The sequence below is a fragment of the Podarcis liolepis genome (genome assembly GCF_965112155.1).
Source record: "Podarcis liolepis genome assembly, chromosome: 2".
Taxonomy (NCBI): domain Eukaryota; kingdom Metazoa; phylum Chordata; class Lepidosauria; order Squamata; family Lacertidae; genus Podarcis; species Podarcis liolepis.
The window spans coordinates 125,226,145-125,248,312 of NC_139555.1; the positions used below are offsets into that span (position 1 = coordinate 125,226,145).

A 22,168-nucleotide genomic window follows, 5' to 3' on the forward strand; every position below is an offset into this window, starting at 1 on the left:
GTCTGTGAATCAGCATGGTAAACTCAGTCCAATATTCACGGACAGATCGACTTCCCTGCTTACAAGCCATTAGCTGTCTGCGCACCACCCCTTCCTCAATATCGCTGGAAAACATGATATCCATTGCACGAAAGAACTTCATTGTGTCCTTTAGTATGTCATTGTGCGTTGCCATTAGGGGTCGAACCCAGTCTCTAGCCCCTTTCTCAAGATGCCCAATTACAAAAGCAACTCGCGATTCCTCATCAGGGAACTCATCGAACTGCACATTAAGGGCATATTGCATCTCTGTCCTAAAAGCATGGTAGTCCTTGGGGTCCCCCCCAAATTTCTGCACCAATCCTGGTACCTTTCTGGGGAATTGCGTGGCTCTCCCCTTCTTGTCTGCATCCTGAGCCCTTCTCTCCTCCAACCTCGCCGTCTGCAGGGCCAGTTGAACCTCCAACGCTCGGTATCTATCTTCCAAGCTTGGACCAGCTCCAGCCCCTGCTCCTCCGGTTCCGGTTGGTTCGCTCATGATGCCTTCTCTTGCACAGGCAGCGTACAAAGACTGTCGGACTGCTGTGGGGGTTTGATTAGCTGCTTGTGCGTGAAAACGTGCTCCCTCAGAGTTTGTGCGACCCCACAAACCTCCGTGTGTGACGGAGCTCCTCAGACATGTCTGCTCTAGTCACTAGTAGAGTCCGACAGTGGCTGTCTGCGGAAGCGTTTCCAGCAAAGAAGTTCCTTAACGGAAACGCGTCTCCTGGACTCACGGCGTGACAGTTTCCTGCGAGGTGTGGGTCTGCCTATGGGAGACTCCGATACCTCCCCACTGTTCTCGCTGGAAGCCTCCCTGAGCCCTCCCTCCTGCTCGCATTCCCTCAGAGACCCACTCCTCCCCCTGCTGGTCCCTGCTTCAGCAGTTGAGTCTCTTTCATCCTGCCTGAGTCCCTCCACCACCTGATGCTCTGATGGCAGTTCCCTGACAGAGGCATATAATTCGGACAAGAAAATTGGTTTCCAGGTGGAAAAATCAAAATTAGAAACAGAACTGTTAGAACCCAAAACTAAGATTTTGTCAAGGATGTACAACCTACTGTTGAAATGGAATACTCAGGATGAGACGGTGAAATCTGTTATGATTAAATGGGCACAAGATGTTGGACATAATATAATGATGGCTGACTGGGAACAGTTATGGACCACAGGTATGAAGTTTACGGCATGTAATGCCTTAAGAGAGAATATTATGAAAATGGTATACAGGTGGTACATGACCCCAGTCAAGCTTGCAAAAATCTATCATTTGCCCGATAACAAATGTTGGAAATGTAAAGAAACTGAAGGTACATTCTTCCACCTTTGGTGGGCATGCCCAAGGATTAAGGCTTTCTGGGAGATGATCTATAATGAATTGAAAAAAGTATTTAAATATACCTTCTTGAAGAAACCAGAGGCCTTTCTCCTGGGCATAGTCGGCCAATTGGTGCCAAAGAAGGATAGAACTTTTTTTATGTATGCCACAACAGCAGCAAGAATACTCATTGCAAAGTATTGGAAGACACAAGATCTACCCACTCTGGAAGAATGGCAGATGAAGGTGATTGACTATATGGAACTGGCGGAAATGACTGGCAGAATCCGAGACCAGGGAGATGAGTCGGTGGAAGAAGATTGGAAGAAATTTAAAGACTATTTACAGAAATATTGTAAAATTAATGAATGTTAGAACGATGTTGGATAGAAACTAAGTGGTTTTTAGCTGCAATACTATAAGGGAATATGAAAAAGATTTAATGTTACAATATTTTAAGATTAAAGATTAGGATAAACAAAGAGGGGAAGGATTTGCTGAACCAACAAACTGAATTGGAATACAAAAAAGGGAGGCGTGAGGAGGTCTGGGAAACAAGCTAATGAAAAATAAGTAATGGAAAGATTGAGTTGTTTTTAATTATTTTTATTTTGTATTTTTCTTTTTTCTATTTTTATTTTGTAATATTTTGAAAATCGTAATAAATATCTTTTTTTTAAAAAAAAGTATAATTTAAGATTCATGTACTGTTAGATAGGGAGGGGGAGAGTGAATCTGTAATGCTGGTGGTCGGGGTCAGCGAATTTTGATCTAGAGAGCTAGAAATGTCAGATCACTTCCTATTGAGATTCAGACTTTAGGCACGTAGTCCATCCTTGAAGGCTATTTGATTTAATGGGCTTCTGAGGGGATTTTCCAGTTGATATGACTGGTGCTACTGTCGAGTCAGTTTACAAGTCAGTTTTTACTTACAAACTCTTTTGCCGAAACGTCTAGATCCTTTTCACGTGTACTACTGGTAATCAAGTGTCCCACAACTTAAATTTGTGCAGCTGGTTATTTCTTCCTGGGTGTTGAACCTAATGTTTGTCCCTCTTGATAAACCTTTAGCTAATTTTGTTTTTTTATAATAGTTTTTTTATTGCTTTTTTTCCAAGGTCAGAATACATCATCAATAAGACAACAAAAGCGATTTTACAGAAAAAAGAAGAAATTATAAAGAATAAATTCACTTTTTCAGATCTATTTTCATAGTCAACTGGACTTCCCCACGTCTTCCATCCCCTGCTTTCTTCACAATAAAAATAAACAGCAAATTGATACCTTATTTTATGTGTTTTTGTACTTTCATTTAGTTATATAATCTATAATTTGTACTTTTCAAAATTTTAACTTAATTTTCATCGTTTACAAATCTCAATACCGAAGTATGTTTTTCCCCCGAAAACTTAGCAAATTCTCAACATTCATATAACTTATAATGTTTTTGTAGATAGTCCTTAAATTTTTTCCAATCCTCTTCCACTGCCTCTTCTCCCAGATCTCGGATTCTGCCGGTCATTTCAGCTAATTCCATGTAGTCTATCAGCTGCGAATGCCATTCTTCCAGTGTGGGTAACTCCTGTGCCTTCCAGTATTTAGCTAAAAGAATTCTTGCTGCTGTGGTTGCATATAAAAAGAAAGTTCTATCTTTTTTTGGCACTCTCTGGCCTACAATGCCCAGGAGGAAGGCCTCTGGTTTCTTATGGAAGGTGTACTTAAACACCTTTTTCAACTCGTTGTAAATCATTTCCCAGAAGGCCTTCGTCCTCGGGCATGTCCACCAGAGGTGAAAAAATGTTCCTTCAGCCTCCTTACATTTCCAACATTTATTGTCAGACAAATGATATATCTTTGCAAGTTTGACTGGGGTCATGTACCACCTGTATACCATTTTCATAATGTTTTCTTTTAAGGCACTACATGCCGTGAATTTCATACCGGTGGTCCATAACCTTTCCCAGTCTTCAGACATAATGTTGTACCCAATATCTTGTGCCCATTTTATCATGGCTGATTTAACTGTCTCATCTTGAGTATTCCATTTAAGCAACAAGTTATACATCCTTGAAAGCACTTTCGTCTTAGGTTCAAGTAATTCTGTCTCTAATTTTGATTTTTCCACCTGGACCTTTAGCTAATTTTGGCCCAGTTCTCCATTAAGTTATTCTCTGTTATTGTCATCTTGAATCCCAATTCTCTCTTCTCCAGCAATAGCTAACTTTTCCAGTTTGGTATAATCCCTTTATAAGCTTTATATAATTCTTCAGACTCGCCCCCTGCAAAGCTTAGTTCATGCCTTGGGATCTGCCCTACAGGCGCAAAGAAATCATTTAGCTTCTGCTAAATCTCTTTACAAGTAACCTCAAGTGTTGGTTTTTTGTTTTTAAAAAAATGTTTTTGTTAAAAGATTTTCTTGGGGATCAACAAAACATGTGGGGGTCTCCTTTTTCCAAGTCAGAGTGAGGCAAAAGAGAGGAGGGAAGTGAGAGGGTAGGGAGGGGGAGAGACAGTAATTTTTCATTACTCTGCATAGTATATACATGCTTTTTTTGCAGACGGTTGCAGTGTGTTGCTGTCTGTGTGGCAGGGGTCAAGTTTACCATATTGATTGGTATGTTTCCAGGGTCAGTCAGTGGATTGAGTTTGAATCCTGACAATGCAGAAGTACTGTTTCTAGGGGACAGGGGGTGGGTAGGTGGGGGACGGGACTCCCTGGTCCTGATTGGGGTAGCTGTGCCCCTAAAGCACCAGCATCAGAGTACCATATTTTTCACACCATAAGATGCACTTTTTTCTTCCTAAAAAGTAAGGGGAAATGTCTGTGCGTCTTATGGAGCGAATGTGTGGTCCCTGGAGCTGAATTTTTTGCCCAGGGGCAAAAAGCAGTGTTCTCGAAGCTACCAGCATGAGTTTGACTAAACTGCAGGAGGCAGTGGAAGACAGAAGAGCCTGGCATGCTCTGGTCCATGGGGTCACGAAGAGTCGGACACAACTAAATGACTAAACAACAACAACAAAGGCAGATCGTGCTTTTTTCTTTTTTTGAAAGAGGGAAGTGGGTGTTGAAACAAAGCTGCTGATCGCAAGCGATCGGGAGCGAGATAAGGGACACTAGCAATAAAGGAGGCTGGTAGGGAGGGGGGAGGAAAAGACAACAAAATTGCAAGGAGAGGAGACAGGAAGACTAAATCAGTGAGGAGAGAAATTAGAAGAAAAGGAGGAGCAAAGAACTCGCCAGCTAAGGAAAAGACACTAAGGCAAACAAGAGGGAAGGGAGTGTTGAAAGGAAGCAGCTGATCGGGATCGGGAGAGAGATAAGGGAGACTAGTGGAGGCTCCCTGGGAGGGGGGAGGTAAAAGCCCATGGATCCTAAGGATTTTTACATTGGTTCACCCCAAATTCACCATCAGATCACATAGCATGTCCATGGCTACAGCCTGCACCAAAAAAATCACGCCACTGTTTCCTGGGGCTGCAACGGTGGAAAAATGTGCTTACAAAGCATGGATCCACATGGATTCTCAGGATTTTTGCATTGGGCTACCCCAAACTCACCGTCAAATCACATGTCTGTGGCCGCAGCATGAACCACAAAAATCATAAATCTACTGTTTCGTTCAGAATATTTTTTTTCTTATTTTCCTCCTTTAAAAACTAGGTGCGTCTTATGGTCAGGTGCGTCTTATGGAGCAAAAAATATGGTAGTTTTGTGTGGCAGTTAGACTTTTCCAGAGTTACGCTGGAAGAGAGCCCGGGTCATTTGACCCTTTAATTAGTTCCCTTCCCCCTCCTATAAAAACTACGCAAGACACTCTCTTTTAAGGTTTAAATAGCACATAACTTTTTTACGCAGCGTACTTGCCGGTGTTAGATTAAATACACAATGCAGGTAGCTGTTCCTTTATGTTACATATGGATTAACTCTTGAGGCAGACAGCAGCACAACAGAATTTTGCTGCTGTTGACTGTTAAAGCTGTTCAGAACTGACTTAACTGCCAACCGACATCACTGCGTCAGACGTATGACACCTCACATCTCCTTAGCCCTTGTGAGCATTAACCCATTAACTTAGCATTTTGGCTTTTACCATCCTACATTTTGGACTCACAAAGAATTACCGGTAAGTTGTAAAGCTTTCCTTGCAGAAACTTGATAATAACCCATACAATGGCTAAAAACAGAAAGGTGACAGAAAGGTGGTGTTCCCTCTCCAAGGGTTTCATCCTGCTTAAGTATAGGACAGGGTGCAGCAGTTGTCCATCTTCCCCCTTCTGGCAGAGTTGCCCCAACTCCTATAATGGAGGCATCCATGGAAAGGATAAAGGGCTCTAGGAAAGAGCTCTCAAAACAGGCTCCGTTCAAAACTAAACAGGAATGCCTCTACAGCATCACCTTTGACATACTTTGGAAATCTGAGGTAAAATCTCCACCCCGCAACAATGGCTGCGGCAGTTCTGCTCTTAAGCTTCATTTCCTCCATTTTTAAAAGAAACATGTCTTTTTCATGGGCCATCTTGCCCTCCCTTTCTCTTGCTTTTTCCTCACGAGCTGCTCTGCTCTCTCTCTCAGCCTGTATCTGTGCTAACTGAACGTCAGCTGCGATTCTGGCTTGTCCAGCTGCTAATTTTGCATTTTCTCTTTCTGTTTCAACTTTGTTTTTCTTTCTCTGCTTCAACCTTACGTCTTTCTTTATCTGCTTCAACTTTAGCCAATTCTAATCTTAGCCTCATCATTTCTAATTCAGTACAGTGGTACCTCGGGTTAAGAACTTAATTCGTTCTGGAGGTCCGTTCTTAACCTGAAACTGTTCTTCACCTGAAGCACCACTTTAGCTAATGGGTCCTGCTGCTGCCGCTGCGCCGCCAGAGCACGATTTCTGTTCTCACCCTGAAGCAAAGTTCTTAACCCAAGGTACTATTTCTGGGTCAGCGGAGTCTGTAACCTGAAGCGTATGTAACCCGAGGTACCACTCTATTAGATACAGCAGCTGGATCATCCCGAGTCTCTTTTGCTTGGTGATTGCCGGCCATTTTCTGACAGAATTTTTTTCTTTTTAAAATAAAATAGCCTCAATACTCTATCAAAGTAGTTGTTCTGTATCTCTGGGTACATTGCTGTGTGGGTTTTAACTTCGTATCATGGCGCTTCCACCAATTAATATGTGATGGCGCTACAACCCTTTCCCCTCTTTCACCCACCTCACAGAACAACAGTTCCACAAATTCCCACAAACTACCCCAGATTATGTTGTGGGGGACTTGTGTGAGAGAAAACTTAATAATTTGGAGTCTCAGGCAGGATTTGATCAAATAAACAATAAATATTTTATTTAACAAAGGTTGTTTATGGGGGTCCTGACCTTCTTTCTTCACAGACCCCTGTGTGATTTACACAACCTCCCCAAACCTGCAACACCCCACTTTGCACCAGATGACAGACTCTGGGGAAAGGGACATTGCATCAGCCATCGGAAACGAGACACCAAATTTAACCACATTGCAAGGGGAAAATCCACTCAGGCTGCCAAGTAATACAGGAGTCTTGGGGGGATGGGGACGGGGGACACTTGGTGGTGGTGGTTGGGATTTCAGTATCCACAAGCTGCCAAAAGCAGCAAGAGCTGTTTACATCAGGTGCTGTTGGGACAGGAAGTCTGCTCGGGAGAAATTGGTGTGCTTTTCTCAAAGAGACAAGTCGCCCTAATTATCAGTCTCTCTGGACTGAAGGAAGATTCCTGGACAAAGGCTTTGGGATGCTGGCATTGCTCCCGGGTGGGCGATAATCCAACAGTGGTTGTGTGTGTCCAGTTGCACATTTAAATATTATTTCTCCCTCCTCAAGAAAATGAATCCCGACTATGGTAGTTTGTGAAGGTTGCTGGGAATTGTAGCTCTGTGGTGGGTAAAGTACAGTTCTCAAGATTCTTTTGTAATACAGTGGTGCCTCGCAAGACGAAATTAATTCGTTCCGCAAGTTTTTTCTTCTTGCGAGTTTTTCGTCTTGCGATGCACGGTTTCCTATAGGAATGCATTGAAAATCAATTAATGCGTTCCTAGGGAAACCACCTTCAGACCAGGTCTGGGGACAGTCTGTCCCCCGACCTCTTCTGAAGGCTGGGGGGGGGGGACAAGGGCTTTTCTTCCCACTGCCAGCCTTCAGAAGGCTGTTCTGAAGGCTGGCGGTGGGAAAAAAAGCCCTTCTTCCCACCTCCCGCCCCGCAAGCTCCGGGGACAGGAGGGCTTTGCTGCAGACCGCCAGCATTTTAAAAGCCCCTGCTGTGCCGGGGCGATTTTAAAATGCTGGCGGGCGGGAGCGAAGTCTCTGCTGTCCCGGGGAGATTTTAAAATGCTGGGGGGCGGGAGCGAACGCTTCGCTCCCGCCCGCCAGCATTTTAAGATCGCCCGGGGCAGCAGAGACTTCTCGCCCAAAGCAAGGGGAGCTCTCCGAAGGGCTCCCCGTGCTTCGGGTGACAGGCTGCCGCCCCAAGCCTCGCGCACCCGGCGGGACCTCCTGGTGTTGCCTGGTGTGCCGCGAGATGTTGCCTGGTGTGCCGCGAGATGTTGCCTGGAGGGAGGCGGGCGAGTCGGGCGGCGAGAGGCGGGACGGCGGCGGCGAGGCCGCCCAGCGCGGGGCTCTCACCGTCTGCCTGCCTGGCTGCCTGCGAGCTCGGCGGGCAGCGCCTCCGTCCGCAGCGCCCGCCTCGCGGCTCTCATTCCCTGCCCCTGCCAAAGCTCACCCAGCCAAGCCGCGCTCTCCTTCCTGCCTCGCTTTGCTGCCTCCCCCCCCCCAAAGCTTGGAGGTTCCCCGGCGCCGACCCGCAGGTTTGACCCCCTTCTCACACCTGTTCGCGCTCCTTGCACGGAATGGGGCGGATGGGGAGAAACGGGGCTCGCCGCTGCCTCCGCTCGCCCTCCCCCCCTCCGCCGGCGGTCCCGCGATTCTTGGCTTTTGGGCGGTTGGCACAGAAGGAAGGCAAGGGGGAGGGAAAAAAATTGAAACTTACACTTTCGTGCGTCCCTCCCGGCGTGACGCTGCACGCTGACGTCACGGGGCTGTAATGGTGGTGTGCCTCGAGATTTTTTTCATGAAACAAGTGTGCCTTTGCCCAAAAAAGGTTGGGAAACACTGCCTTATAGAGTCCTTTGCAGGTTCTCCATTGGTCAGAGAAAATAACAGAGGCCAACCAGAGACTACTGAGAAGCAAAGCAGCTAGTAAGCCTAGCAGCTAGTGTGCCCCCTTCACACACAGGAAAGGAGGACCCAGAACCAAGGTGTGCCCGCCCTTATATAGACATCTTAAATTGCCAGCCCTGGAGTCCAAGACCACCCCCAGAAACATCATACCTATATCACAGAAAGGGTGGTCTACAAGAGAAATCTGAGTGCATTGTTTACCTCCTGTCTGGCAGGTGACCTGTTAATGCTCACTTGATTGGATACCCTGGGGAGCCTGGTCAGTCTTCTGTAATGATAAATACTTAGTTCCTGAGCCAGGTCACAGGCTCACCCTATTCACACACAGACATACCCTTAAGACAGGATTTGTGAATGAAAAGACAATGGGGAGGCTTTTCCATTTTCCTTGACCTTGCAGAGAAATCATTTGGACAGTTTGGGAGTCAAAATGGTTTCAGGGCTGTTTTCCTGAGCTGCTTCAGACATGTGGTTTATATATTTATGTACGTGTTTGCTTGGTACATTTATGAACACACACACACACAGACATATATACGCGCGCGCACGCGCGCACACACACACACACACACATATATAACCTTAATTTTTTTATTTCACTTTGAAGGAAAGGATCTGTTTTAAAGGACTTGGGATCAGTGCGTTTTGCTAGACGGCCAACCCTGCAGCCCGGGATTACTATGCGGAATTGTAGATATGGGAGGGTCATCTAGCCCAACCCCCCCTATAAAGCAAATGTTATTTGCACTCAGTGAGTGCCCCTTCCCCACAGGGGCAGATGGTCTTTGCTTTACTACCTTTCAGACTCTCCCAACAGACGTGTCTTGGCCAGGGGAACCGCTCGCCACTTGAAAAGCCTCTGCTGAGCCCGCTGCTGCAGTTCCTATCCCGACCGCCCCCTTCTCCCCCCCCCTCCCCGCTTTTGCATGCACCCGCGTACATGAAAGGAAGAGCAGCGCAGGCTTTGCATTTTGTTTCCTTTTCTAGGCGGACAGGGGCGCTGCCGCAGACTAGCCTTGCAAAAGGAGAGAGAAGCTTTCTGCAAACCTGGCGGGGCTGGGGGGGGGACTTTCCATCCCTTCCCCTCCGTCCCCCCCCCCACCCCGCGCGAAGTTGCCTTAAGAGTTAAAGCCAGAGAGTGCAAGCTGCTAGAGAGAAAAAGAGAGAGAAGGGGATGCTGGATACTGACCCCCCCCCCACTCCGCCCAACCTCTTCCCTTGGGAAAGGGGGCGTGGCTTAAGCGGAACAGCTGGCCCGCCCCCCTCTGCCATCGCGCGCCGCCCTTGCCCTGCAAGGAGTCGGGTGAGTGCAAAGCGCCTTGGGGTGCAGCAAGCTCCGGGGTGTGTGTGTGTGTTTGTGTGTGTTCAATGCAATGCAATACCCGTGGAATTGAGGGTGGGGTTGGAGAGAGAGAGAGCAGGCAGGGAAGCTGCGAGTCAGGTGGGGGGGGTGTTGCAGCTGATTCATCCTCGTTGCATAGAAGAGACAGGGGTTTCTCCCTAAAGGTGCGCTCTCGCTCTCTCTCTCTCTCTCATTCACTCACACACGTGTGTCTGCATGCACACACAGATCACGTGAAGAGCCCTGGAGTTTCATTAGGCCAACGGCCCACCTAGTCCAGCATCCAGTGTTAGAATCACAGAATCGTAGAGTTGGAAAAGGGACCCTGAGAGTTATCTAGTCCACCCCCCCTCTTCAAGACAGGAATCTCAGCACTGTGTCCTTACGGGGGCCAAGCCTGCAAAGAAGAACTGGAGCCCAAGAGCATCTCTCCCCTCAGGTGGCTTCCATAATAATTTAATAATAGTAATGATTATATCACCTGTATTTTAAATTGGTTTTCTCTCTCTCCCCCCCCCCATTATGTTTTTATTGTAATTTTACTGGTGTTAGCCGCCCTGAGCCCAGTTCTGGCTGGGGAGGGCAGGGTATAAAAATATTATTATTATTATTATTATTATTATTATTATTATTATTATTATTATTAATATGCCACCCATCAGAGTGGCTTGCCCCAGCCACTCTGGGTGGCTCCCAACAGAATATGTGTTCTAAAAGTAAGATTTTTATTTCCTTGACATCTGACGGGAGGGCATTCTACAGGGCGGGCCCTCTGCCTAGTTCCCCGTCGTTGAGTTGATACAGAATAAGTTGAGTTCATATAGATATAGAATAATAAGTTGATATCCTAAATTTTCAGCTTCTCTCAAAGAACCAGGATCAGGAAGTTTTTAATGTTTGATGTCATGTTTTTATATTTTGCTGGAAGCCACATGGAGTGGCTGGGGAATTATTATTATTTATTATTTATTAATGTTATTGTTGTTGTTGTTGTTGTTGTTGTTGTTGTTGTTGTTATACCACTTGTTCAGTGCATTTGGAAGCATCCAAATAACTTGAGGTAATATATTCAAACAAAACATTCACTCCTGATTCACCGTGTGAAAAGGTACTTGCCCTGGCGTGCTTTCGAACTGCTGGGTTGGCAGGAGCTGGGGCCGCCGAACTTCTGGTTGGTTTAGACCACAGCACCACCTGCGTCCCTACGACTCACTGTGTGCAATCCTACCGGCTGAATTTTATCTGAGTCCTGGGATAGCTCAGTTGGTAGAGCACGAGGCTCTCAGGGTTGTGGGTTCCAGCCCCACCTTGGCCAAAATATTCCTGCATTGCAGAGAGTTGGACTTGGTCCCTTCCAACTTTGTAATTCTGTGGTCTATGAACCTCACTTATGAGGGAACCACCACAATTATTCCTTTTCTAAAGCAAAATTTTGTTAGTCGTTCCGTAGCCCACCTTTGCGTAATAGGAGTTTGCCCTTTCAAGATTGGAGAGCGAGAGGAAAAGGAATCTCAGAGTGGGCTTTTTTTGTGGGGGAGGGTGGAACAGACATGACTTTTCTGGTCAGGGGGCAGAAGGAGCTTGGGTTGATCCCTAGCTAGAGATCCTCCATCCCCTTGTCGTGGTGCAGATTTGGGTCTCTGCCTCCTAGGAGAAGGAAGTCCCTACTTCTCAGCTTCCCCTTGGTGTCCTGTTCCCTAAATCTCACCTGCTTTTCCTTGCAGACTGCAGACCCAGTTTCCTCCTCTGCTTCTTTGAAGGCATCTTCCAGTTTTGCCAGGGGGGGGGGGACCTTTGCAAGATCCTAATCTCCTCCTCACCCTGTCCCAAAGTCACACGCTCCTACCCTCCAGAAAGAAGGCAGTGGTAGAGGTTCTGTGCTGGAGGCCAAGCTGTTGTGGAGCTCAAGGATGGAGGAGCAAGACTCAGCTGGGCCTGAGGCGGGAGAAGGTCCCCACATCGTCCAGATTGGGAGCAGTGGGGCCATCTGGGGGGACTTGCCACAGAAGTGCTTCCGGGAGTTGTGCTACCAGGAAGCTGAGGGTCCAAGAGAGATCTGCGGCCAGCTCCGCTCACTGTGCTATCAGTGGCTGAAGCCGGAAAGGAACACAAAAGCCCAGATGCTGGACCTGGTGGTTCTGGAGCAGTTCCTGGCTGTCCTCCCCCCGGAGATGGAGAGCTGGGTCAGGGAGTGTGGAGCGGAGACCAGTTCCCAGGCGGTGGCCCTGGCCGAAGGCTTCCTCCTGAGTCGGGAGGAAGACAGAAAGCAGGAAGACATCCAGGTGAGGCTTGTGGCTGGAAGGGGAAATGATATATAATGAATTGAAAAGGATGTTCAAAATAACTTTTCTTTAAAAAACAAGAAGTTCTTCTTTTGATAATTATAGGTACAGAACTACCTAAATTGTACAGAAATTTATTTATGCATGCAACTACAGCAGCAAGAATGTTACTTGCCCCAAAATGGAAAGAAGCAGAAGTCCCAGTAAAGGAAGAATGGATACAGAAACTTATGGGAATAGCAGAAATGGCTAAACTTTGCCGGAAGAATAAGAAAGCAAGATAACAAACTTTTTAATTAAGGAGTGGAAATGGTCTACTATTTAAAGATAAATTGTAAACAGATAAAAACATTAGCAGGATTATTGCAATAACTTGCAGTTATCTAAAAGTATACGTTTACAGTAGATAATTAAATGAGCAAGTTAAATGAATTTGGATATGCAGATGATATTAAAAAATAAATTTAAGGAACCATGGAAAGAGGGGGGAAGGAAGTCAATTTTTGAAATGTTAAATGGATTGTAAAACTAATGAAATGTATAAATTTGAAAAGTATATTAAAAAAAAATATTTATTATTTATACCACCCTTCATCAAAAGATCTCAGGGTGGTTTTCATATAAAGTGGTACCTCAGGTTACATACGCTTCAGGTTACAGACTCCGCTAACCCAGAAATAGTACCTCGGGTTAAGAACTTTGCTTCAGGATGAGAACAGAAATCGTGCTCCGGTGGTGTGGCGGCAGCAGGAGGCCCCATTAGTTAAAGTGGTGCTTCAGGTTAAGAACAGTTTCAGGTTAAGAACGGACCTCCGGAACGAATTAAGTACAGTGGTGCCTCGCAAGACGAAAAGAATTCGTTCTGTGATTCTCTTCGTCTAGCGTTTTTTTCCGTCTTGCGAAGCAAGCCCATTGAAGGATTAGCGCTATTAGCGCTATTAGAGGCTTTTAGAGGCTTTTAGCGGCTTATCTGCTGATCGGATCAGCTGATAAGCGGCTTAGCGGCTTAGAAAAAGGGGGGGAGGGGAAAAAACCAGCAGGAACTCGCAAGACATTGTCGTCTTGCGAAGCAAGCCCATAGGAGATTCGTTTTGCAAAGCACCTCCAAAACGGAAAACTCTTTCGTCTAGCGAGTTTTCTGTCTTGCGAGGCATTCGTCTTGCGGGGCACCACTGTACTTAACCCGAGGTACCACTGTAATAATAATAAATATGAATTGCAATTGATAATAAAGAACAAGTATTTTCTCCTCACCCTGCCTGAATGTCATACTTAACAGTCTGTATATTTGAAAGACAGCGTGTCATTCCTTTTAATAATAATAAAATCCTCAGTGGCGCCGCAAGAAATCTGCTAGCACATTTGCAAAGCTAAGCAGGGTCCGGGATGGTTTCAAATTGGATGGGGAACCATTTGTTGAGATTCCTGCACTGCAGGGGAGACTACATGGCCCTCAAGGTCCCTTCCAACGCCACCATTCTGTGAGTATTGGCTGCCCATCTACTACCAAGGCAGGTTCAAGTTCCCTGTGTTAATTTACAAAGCCCAAACTTAGGTCCGAGGGAACCTCAGAGATCACCTTCTGAACCCCTATATCTCAGCTGCATCACTGACATCATCTGCAGCAGCATCGCTGGTCATCCCTCCAGTTGGCGAGGCTCATTTGAAAACAACAAAAACACTTAGTGTCGCCGGATGAGTGCCTGTGGAACTCTCTGTCACTGGAGATTCAGCAGGCTGCTTCCCATTTCAACTCTTAAAACGTTTGCCTGAAAATCCTCTATTCCGCCAGGCCTAGGAAGGCAAACTAAGAATACAGACTTCTAGGATAGTTAGCTGATTTCAGCATTTTCATTATGGTTTGACGTGCAATTCTTGTAACCTGCTCTGATCAATAGTGGCGGTGGATACATATTTTTCATAAATAACTAAATCATTTTTTTCCCCTTTCCAAATCTCTCTCCCCTCCCTTCTCTCTCCCCGGGCTCGTTGCCTTTTTCAGTTGCAGGGCTTGCTAGCCAAAGGGGCCACAGATTTCCCAGGGGCCAAGGAGCATCCGCCGGAGGCTACGCAGAGGCTGCTCTTCAGGTGGATCAAGCAGGAGGGGGACGGAGGGCCCCCCTCCCTGGGTAAGGACCCCCATGGAGGACCCCCCCCCCATGGTTGTTCCTGACTCACATGAACTAGTACAAATAATAATAATAATAATTAATAATAATAATAATAATAGGGAGGCGGGTGGCGCTGTGGGTAAAACCTCAGCGCCTAGGACTTGCCGATCGTATGGTCGGCGGTTCGAATCCCCGTGGCGGGGTGCGCTCCCATCGTTCGGTCCCAGCGCCTGCCAACCTAGCAGTTCAAAAGCACAATTAAGTGCAAGTAGATAAATAGGGACCGCTTACCAACGGGAAGGTAAACGGCGTTTCCGTGTGCTGCACTGGCTCGCCAGATGCAGCTTGTCATGCTGGCCACGTGACCCGGAAGTGTCTGCGGACAGCGCTGGCTCTCGGCCTATAGAGTGAGATGAGCGCACAACCCTAGAGTCTGGCAAGACTGGCCCGTACAGGCAGGGGTACCTTTACCTTTAATAATAATAATAATAATAATAATAATAATTTATTATTTGTACCCCGCCCATCTGGCTGGGTTTCCCCAGCCACTCTGGGCGGCTTCCACAGAGACCAAAAATACACTAAAATGTCACACATTAAAAACTTCCCTGAACAGGGCTGCCTTATGATGTCTTCTGAATGTCAGGTAGTTGTTGTTCTCTTTGACATCTGGTGGGAGGGCGTTCCACAGGGCGGGCGCCACCACCGAAAAGGCCCTCTGCCTGGTTCCCTGTAGCTTTGCTTCTCGCAATGAGGGAACCGCCAGAAGGCCCTCAGTGCTGGACCTCAGTGTCCGGATAGAACGATGGGGGTGGAGACGCTCCTTCAGGTGTGAAAATGCTCCCCTTGACTTTTGTAGGAGGTGAGGCGGTTCTGTTGAACGCGCAAAGCTGCCTCCTACCGAGTTCCCCCTGGTCAGAACTGTCTACTCTGACTGGCAGCTGCTCTTGGTGCTTTTAGGGAACTTGGATCAGACCTTGGGCCTCCCACATGCAAACAGATGCTCTCTCACTGAGCCTTCCCAAATAGAAAAAAACGGAAGCTGTCTTATCCCGACTTGGTCCATCTAGTTCAGTAGTGTCTGCACGGTCTGGCAGCGTCTCTCCCAGGTTCCAGGCAGGGGCGCTTGCTGTGAGAACAGGACGCCATCCTTAGGCTCTAACGTTTTAACATCTTCCTCGTAGAAAGTGCAACCGTCCTCAGAGATGGGGAGACGGCGCTGGGGGTTCCTCCTCTGACGCCTTCTCTTTCCAGCCAGCTGGAAGTGGCTCCTGTGTTACCAGGACAGGTAGGTATGGGGCGGGATTTGGGGGGGGGAAGGGGGCAAGGACACCCTCTCACCCTAGTCTCCTCACACCCCTCTGGGCCTGGAGGAAATAGCATTGTCTTTCTTTGAAAGCACAGATCCTGCAGGAGAAAATTCAGCTGGCCTCCACCTTTGCTATCTGTTTGTAGGCAATTGCATTTTCTTCTGAATTTCTTCCTTTCTCTCTTTTTTAAATCAGGGTCTGGCACCCTTTGAGAAGATGTCTGTTCATTTCATGGAGGAGAAGAGGACTCTTCCAGAACCAGGCCAGGCGTCTCTGCACAGGGGATCTGCGGAGGAGAACACTGGGGATCTGGTCTTTCTGGGTGAGCCTCCTTCTTTGCCTTGTTCACTGATCCAGTTCATTCACTGACCAACTTTCAAGCCCCCATTTATGTTCTGATATATTTGCTGTTCGTAGATGTCGATAGCGGGGCAGGAATTACTTCTGCAAAAGCCGCATTGATTCATCAGCAAGACTGGCCCTTCTGAAAGCACAATATAACATTATTTGCCCCAGATTCTCAAAGTCTCTCGCTGAGATTGGAAAATCTCACTCCGGCTCCAGCATTTTGTGAGATGGGCCCTGCTGCTTTCAGGACTAAGTTTTTCAGTCTTAGGAATGGACTTTGAGGAATGGAGGAAAAATAATTTCTACCAGGCACATTGAAGGACAAGTCTTGCAGATGAATCAGCACGGCTTCTGCAAAAGGAAGCCCTGCTTCAATGTCTTCGACTTCCATGAATGACAAACGCATAGGAACATAAGAAGAGACCTGAAATCGGATCAGGCCAGTGGCCCAGGTACTCCAGCATCGTGTTCTCCCAGTGACCAACCAGGTGGCTCTGGGAAACCCTCAAACAGGATTTCAGGTTGGGAGTGTCTCCCTGCCCTTCCATGGATATGTCCTTGGGGATTGATCCTGGGACCTGCTGCATGCCGAACAGGTGCCCTGATCACTGAGCTATGAGCCTGGAAAAGAGGGGACCATAGCATAATAGAATGGTAGAGTTGGAGGTGGCTGCAAGGGTCATCTAGTCCAACCCCCTGCAAGGCAGGACTCTTTCCCCCAGCGTGGTACTTGAACACATGACCCTGAGATTGAGGGGGTCTTATGCTCTACCAGATGAACTATCTGTATGATTCAGTATGTACGATTTGAATCTGTGTGATTCAAGTATCTTCAAGGCCTGTCACACGGAAGATGAAGAAAGCTTGTTTCTTCTTCTATTATTAATTTGATTAATTTGTTGTTTAGTTGTTTAGTCGTGTCCGACTCTTCGTGACCCCCTGGACCAGAGCAAGCCAAGCACCCTTTTTTCTACTGCCTCCCACAGTTTGGTCAGACTCATGTTCATAGCTTCGAGAACACTGTCCCACCATCTCGTCCTCTTTCATCCCCTTCTCCTTGTGCCCTCCATCTTTCCCAACATCAGGGTCTTTTCCAGGGAGTCTTCTCTTCTCATGAGGTGGCCAAAGTATTGGAGCCTCAGCTTCAGGATCTGTCCTTCCAGTGAGCACTCAGGGCTGATTTCCTTAAGAATGGATACGTTTGAACCTCTTGCAGTCCATGGGACTCTCAAGAGTCTCCTCCAGCACCAGAATTCAATTCGATTTATACACCGCTGTTATTCCTGCATTCCAACATCTGACTCACTATTGGAGCTCTCACACAACGCCTGTCACTCTGGCCCTGTCTTTCGTCTCCCCTTTGTTCAGAGCTCAGATTACAGCTGCTCTCGGCATTCCGAGAACTTAACTGTTCTCTCTCTATGCCTGCTTCTTCTTCTCCTGTCAGCACCTGAGCTTTGCTGACAACCGCCCTATACCCGGAGGTCTCAGGGCGGTTCACAAACAAGACCACAACATATAAAAACAAACCGAAAACAAAAACCCAATAACCCGCCCTGCCCCCAAGCCACATTCTAAAAGGGTGTTGGATGTGAAACAGATCAACCAAAGGCCTGGTTAAAAAGGAACGTTTTTAACTGGTGCCTAAAGGTGTGTAATGAAGGCGCCGGGTGAACTTCCCTGGGGAGCGCATTCCACAGATGGGGAGCCACTGCAGAGAAGGCCCCGTTCTCATGTTGCGACCCTCCAGGCCTCTTGAGGAGGAGGCACATGAAGAAGGGCCTCAGAAGGTGATCTCAGGGTCCGGGTATGTTCATATGGGAAGAGGCGGTCCTTGCGATTTATGGATTTATAGGTCAAAACCAGCACTTTGAATTGGTCCAGTACAGTCAGACCAGGATCGGTGTAATATGCTCAAACCGTCTTTCTCATAGAACTCCACAATTCTATGACCACCTCCCTTTATTTGGAAGAGTTTGCCTCCCCGTTAAATATTTTCTGCTCTGTTGATCTAAACAGTGTTGAGGATCAGCTCTCTTCCCTAATTGAATTTCTGGTTTTGGTTCCCTCAGGTAACGGGCAAGAGGATCGCCAGCAGGGCGAAGGGCAGAGAAGGGCGGCTGAGGAGACGCAGAAGTGGGGGGCCAAAGCCTTTGTGTTCGAAGGGGGCGAGGCGGATGAGATTCCGATCGTGGAGGAACGTCCTGCAGGGAAGCGCCGGTACGTCCACGGCAGAGAGAAGCCCTTGAAATGCTCCGAGTGCGGGAAGAGCTTCAACCACCAGGTCCACCTCCTCAAACACCAGAGGACCCACATGGTGGAGGAAACCTACCGGTGTGCCGAGTGCGGGAAGCAGTTCAGCCACAGCTCCTACCTCAGCTCCCACCAGAAGATCCACACGGGGGAGAAACCCTACAAGTGCCTGCAGTGTGGGAAGACCTTCAGCCACGGCAGGAGCCTCAACTCACATCAGATAATCCACACGGGCCAGAAGCCCTACAAGTGCTCGGTGTGCCCCAAGAGCTTCAGCCACAGCAGGAGCCTCAAAGTGCACCTGAGGATCCACACTGGGGAGAAGCCCTTCGGCTGCTCCGAGTGCGGGAGGAGCTTCAGCCAGTGCTCCAACCTTATCAAACATCAGAGAATCCACACGGGAGAGAAGCCGTACAAGTGCTCCCAGTGCGGGGTGTGCTTCAATCAGAGCATCCAGCTGAAGAGGCACCAGATCGTCCACACGGGTCAGGATCCCGTCTATCAGAGCACCCAGCTTAAACGGCACCAGATCATCAACACGGGGTAGGATCCTGCGAGTCCTGAACCCAACCCCTTGCTTCATTTTGGGAGAAAAGCACATGGCTCCCTATTATTGATGTCGTTGAACCTGGCAGAGAACTACAGGTGAACTAATTAAATAAACAGAAGTTTAGAGTTGGAAGGGACCCCAGAAATCATCATCTAATAATAATAAAAATAAAAATAAATGTTATTTATACCCCGCCCTCCCCAGCCAGAGCTGGGCTCATGGCGGCAAACACCAATAAAATCACAGTAAAAACATAATTGGGGAAGGGAAAAAAACCCAATTTAAATTACAGGTGGCTTAAAAGTCTGCTTCAAGAGCATTTCCTTTTAACTGAAACAAAAAACCAAAATGGCACCTCTCTGCGTTGTCAGTTTTGTGCAATAATGCTGAATTAAACCATGTGATGCCGTCTGCTTCTGCAGCCAAATCTTTCTCAAAAATCGCTCCTCAACCCGTCTTGGGCCTCTGAGTGCATGCAGACACAGGAAGCGGAAGCGGGCTGAGTGATTCATCTAGTATGGTCTGCACTGGCTGGGGAGGCTTCCAGGTACATTGGGGCAGGGGATGGGCCTATTAATGACTGCATATAATTAATGGTGCAAACGGTTGCAGGGGTAGGGGGCGGAATTATGAATTCTTTTCTAATTCATTTATTGTCAGGCATTCCAAAGCGACTCACAATGCAACAAATTTTGCCTGGGAGAGTCACATGTGTAAAACCCATTGAAATATTTGCATATGTAAAAGATAAAGAAAAGTTTGGATTTGATATCCCACTTTATCACTACCCGAAGGAGTCTCAAAGCGGCTAACATTCTCCTTTCCCTTCCTCCTCCACAACAAACACTCTGTGAGGTGAGTGGGGCTGAGAGACTTCAGAGAAGTGTGACTAGCCCAAGGTCACCCAGCAGCTGCATGTGGAGGAGCGGAAACGCGAACCCAGTTCACCAGATTACGAGTCTACCGCTCTTAACCACTACACCACACTGACCCCTGGACAGTTAAGTCTAGACAAAGGCGACTATGGGGTTGCTTTCAGGCCGAGGGAGCTGGCATTGTCCGCCAACAGCTATCCGGGTCATATTGCGGAAGCCAGAATGCAAGGAAACGCCGGGTACCTTCTCACCACAGCAGTACCTGTTTATCTACTTGCACTGGTGTGCTTTAGAACTGCTAGGTTGGCAGGAGCTGGGCCTTTGGGGGTGAAGTCCAACTGTGGGCAGCTTGCAGCACCTGCTGTCACTTCATCATGTCATGGGCAAATGCTCAATGCCAGCAGAGGGAGTAGCAGCTCCATATGAACTCTGCTTTCAGCCTCCTGTACTGCCAGCTTTCTACAGATTTCATAGAATCATAGAGTTGGAAGAGACCACAAGGGCCATCGAGTCCAACCCCCTGCCAAGCAGGAAACACCATCAGAGCACTCCTGACATATGGTTGTCAAGCCTCTGCTTAAAGACCTCCAAAGTAGGAGACTCCACCACACTCCTTGGCAGCAAATTCCACTGTCGAACAGCTCTTACTGTCAGGAAGTTCTTCCTAATGTTTAGGTGGAATCTTCTTTCTTGTAGTTTGGATCCATTGCTCCGTGTCCGCTTCTCTGGAGCAGCAGAAAACAACCTTTCTCCCTCCTCTATGTGACATCCTTTTATATATTTGAACATGGCTATCATATCTCCCCTTAACCTCCTCTTCTCCAGGCTAAACATGCCCAGCTCCCTTAGCCGTTCCTCATAAGGCATCGTTTCCAGGCCTTTGACCATTTTGGTTGCCCTCCTCCGGACACGTTCCAGTTTGTCAGTGTCCTTCTTGAATTGTGGTGCCCAGAACTGGACACAGTACTCCAGGTGTGGTCTGACCAGAGCAGAATACAGTGGCACTATTACTTCCCTTGATCTAGATGCTATACTCCTATTGATGCAGCCCAGAATTGCATTGGCTTTTTTAGCTGCCGCGTCGCACTGTTGGCTCATGTCAAGTTTGTGGTCAACCAAGACTCCTAGATCCTTTTCACATGTACTGCTCTCAAGCCAGGTGTCTCCCATCTTGTATTTGTGCCTCTCTTTTTTTTTGCCCAAGTGCAATACTTTACATTTCTCCCTGTTAAAATTCATCTTGTTTGTTTTTGCCCAGTTCTCTAATCTGTCAAGGTCGTTTTGAAGTGTGATCCTGTCCTCTGGGGTGTTAGCCACCCCTCCCAGTTTGGTGTCATCTGCAAATTTGATCAGGATGCCCTTGAGTCCATCATCCAAGTCGTTGATAAAGATGTTGAATAAGACTGTGTCCAAGACAGAACCCTGTGGCACCCCACTAGTCACTCTTCTCCAGGATGAAGAGGAACCATTGATGAGCACCCTTTGGGTTCGGTCAGTCAGCCAGTTACAAATCCACTGAGTGGTAGCATAGTCAAGACCGCATTTTACAAGCTTCTTTACAAGAATATCATGGGGCACCTTGTCAAATGCCTTGCTGAAATCAAAGTAGGCTACATCCACTGCGTTCCCTTCATCTACCAGGCTTGTAATTCTGTCAAAAAACGAGATCAGGTTAGTCTGACATGACTTATTTTTCAGAAATCCATGCTGACTATTGGTGATCACAGCATTCCTTTCTAGGTGCTCACAGACTGTTTGCTTAATGATCTGCTCCAGAATCTTCCCTGGTATTGATGTCAGACTGACTGGGCGGTAATTATTTGGGACCTCTCTTTTCCCCTTTTTGAAAATAGGGACAACATTTGCCCTCCTCCCGTCTGCCGGGACTTCGCCTGTTCTCCAGGAATTCTCAAAGATGACTGCCAGTGGTTCTGAGATCACATCTGCCAGTTCTTTTAATACTCTTGGATGCAGTTCATCTGGCCCTGGAGACTTGAATACATCTAAACTAGCCAAGTATTCTTGTACTATCTCCTTAGTTATTCTGGGCTGTGTTTGCTTTGCTGAATCATTTGCTCCTAATTCTTCAGGTCGGGCATTGTTTTCTTTATCGGAGAAGACTGAGGCAAAGAAGGCATTGAGGAGTTCAGCCCTTTCTGTGTCTCCTGTTTGCATTTCACCATCTTCTCCTCTGAGTGACCCCACTGTTTCTTTGTTCTTCCTTTTGCTATGAACATACCCATAAAAGCCTTTTTTGTTGCTTTTAACCTCTCTAGCAAGCCTGAGTTCATTCTGTGCTTTAGCTTTTCTGACTTTGTGTCTACACGTGCTGGCTATTTGTTTGAATTCCTCTTTGGTGGTTTCCCCCCTTTTCCATTTTTTGTACACATCCTTTTTTAATCTTAATTCAGTTAAAAGTTCTTTAGATAGCCACCCTGGCTTCTTTGGGCACCTTCCATGTTTCCGTCTCATTGGTATTGCCTGACGTTGTGCTTTTAGTATCTCCCTCTTAACAAACTCCCAGCCATCATGAACTCCCTTTCCTTTTAGTATTACTGTCCAT

At 47.2% G+C, this 22,168-nt stretch overlaps 2 protein-coding genes across 5 annotated transcripts in view; both read left to right on the forward strand.

Annotated features, from left to right (window-relative positions):
• LOC310701111 (uncharacterized protein) overlaps window positions 1-12,969 on the forward strand; it is a 93,822-nt gene extending 80,853 nt beyond the window's left edge. Inside the window, exon 5 of the transcript XR_014522928.1 lies at window positions 12,796-12,969. The gene's annotated coding sequence lies outside the window, so the exon portion shown is untranslated. The remainder of the gene's footprint in view (window positions 1-12,795) is intronic.
• Window positions 9,688-18,882, forward strand: LOC310701612 (zinc finger and SCAN domain-containing protein 23-like). 4 transcript variants are annotated; one of them, XM_083492773.1, is made up of 6 exons: window positions 9,688-9,837; window positions 11,601-12,158; window positions 14,161-14,287; window positions 15,454-15,557; window positions 15,775-15,901; window positions 18,012-18,882. In XM_083492773.1, exons 2-6 carry the CDS (start codon window positions 11,787-11,789, stop codon window positions 18,725-18,727), a joined length of 1,446 nt encoding a protein of 481 aa, XP_083348899.1. In that variant the 5' UTR covers window positions 9,688-9,837; window positions 11,601-11,786; the 3' UTR covers window positions 18,728-18,882. The 4 variants fall into 4 exon arrangements, with proteins under 4 accessions (XP_083348899.1, XP_083348896.1, XP_083348897.1 ...); XM_083492770.1 differs by having other exon boundaries at window positions 9,716-9,837; window positions 18,000-18,882; XM_083492771.1 differs by having other exon boundaries at window positions 9,806-9,875; window positions 18,000-18,882.
• Window positions 18,883-22,168: the final 3,286 nt, after the last annotated feature.

Bases quoted from the DNA above. Each gene is read 5' to 3' on its own strand.
- LOC310701612 (XM_083492770.1), top strand. From the start codon at position 11,787: ATGGAGGAGCAAGACTCAGCTGGGCCTGAGGCGGGAGAAGGTCCCCAC. The intron at 14,288-15,453 runs GTAAGGACCCCC...TCTTCCTCGTAG, and splicing joins CGGAGGGCCCCCCTCCCTGG to AAAGTGCAACCGTCCTCAGA. The intron at 15,902-17,999 runs GTGAGCCTCCTT...TGGTTCCCTCAG, and splicing joins TGGGGATCTGGTCTTTCTGG to GTAACGGGCAAGAGGATCGC.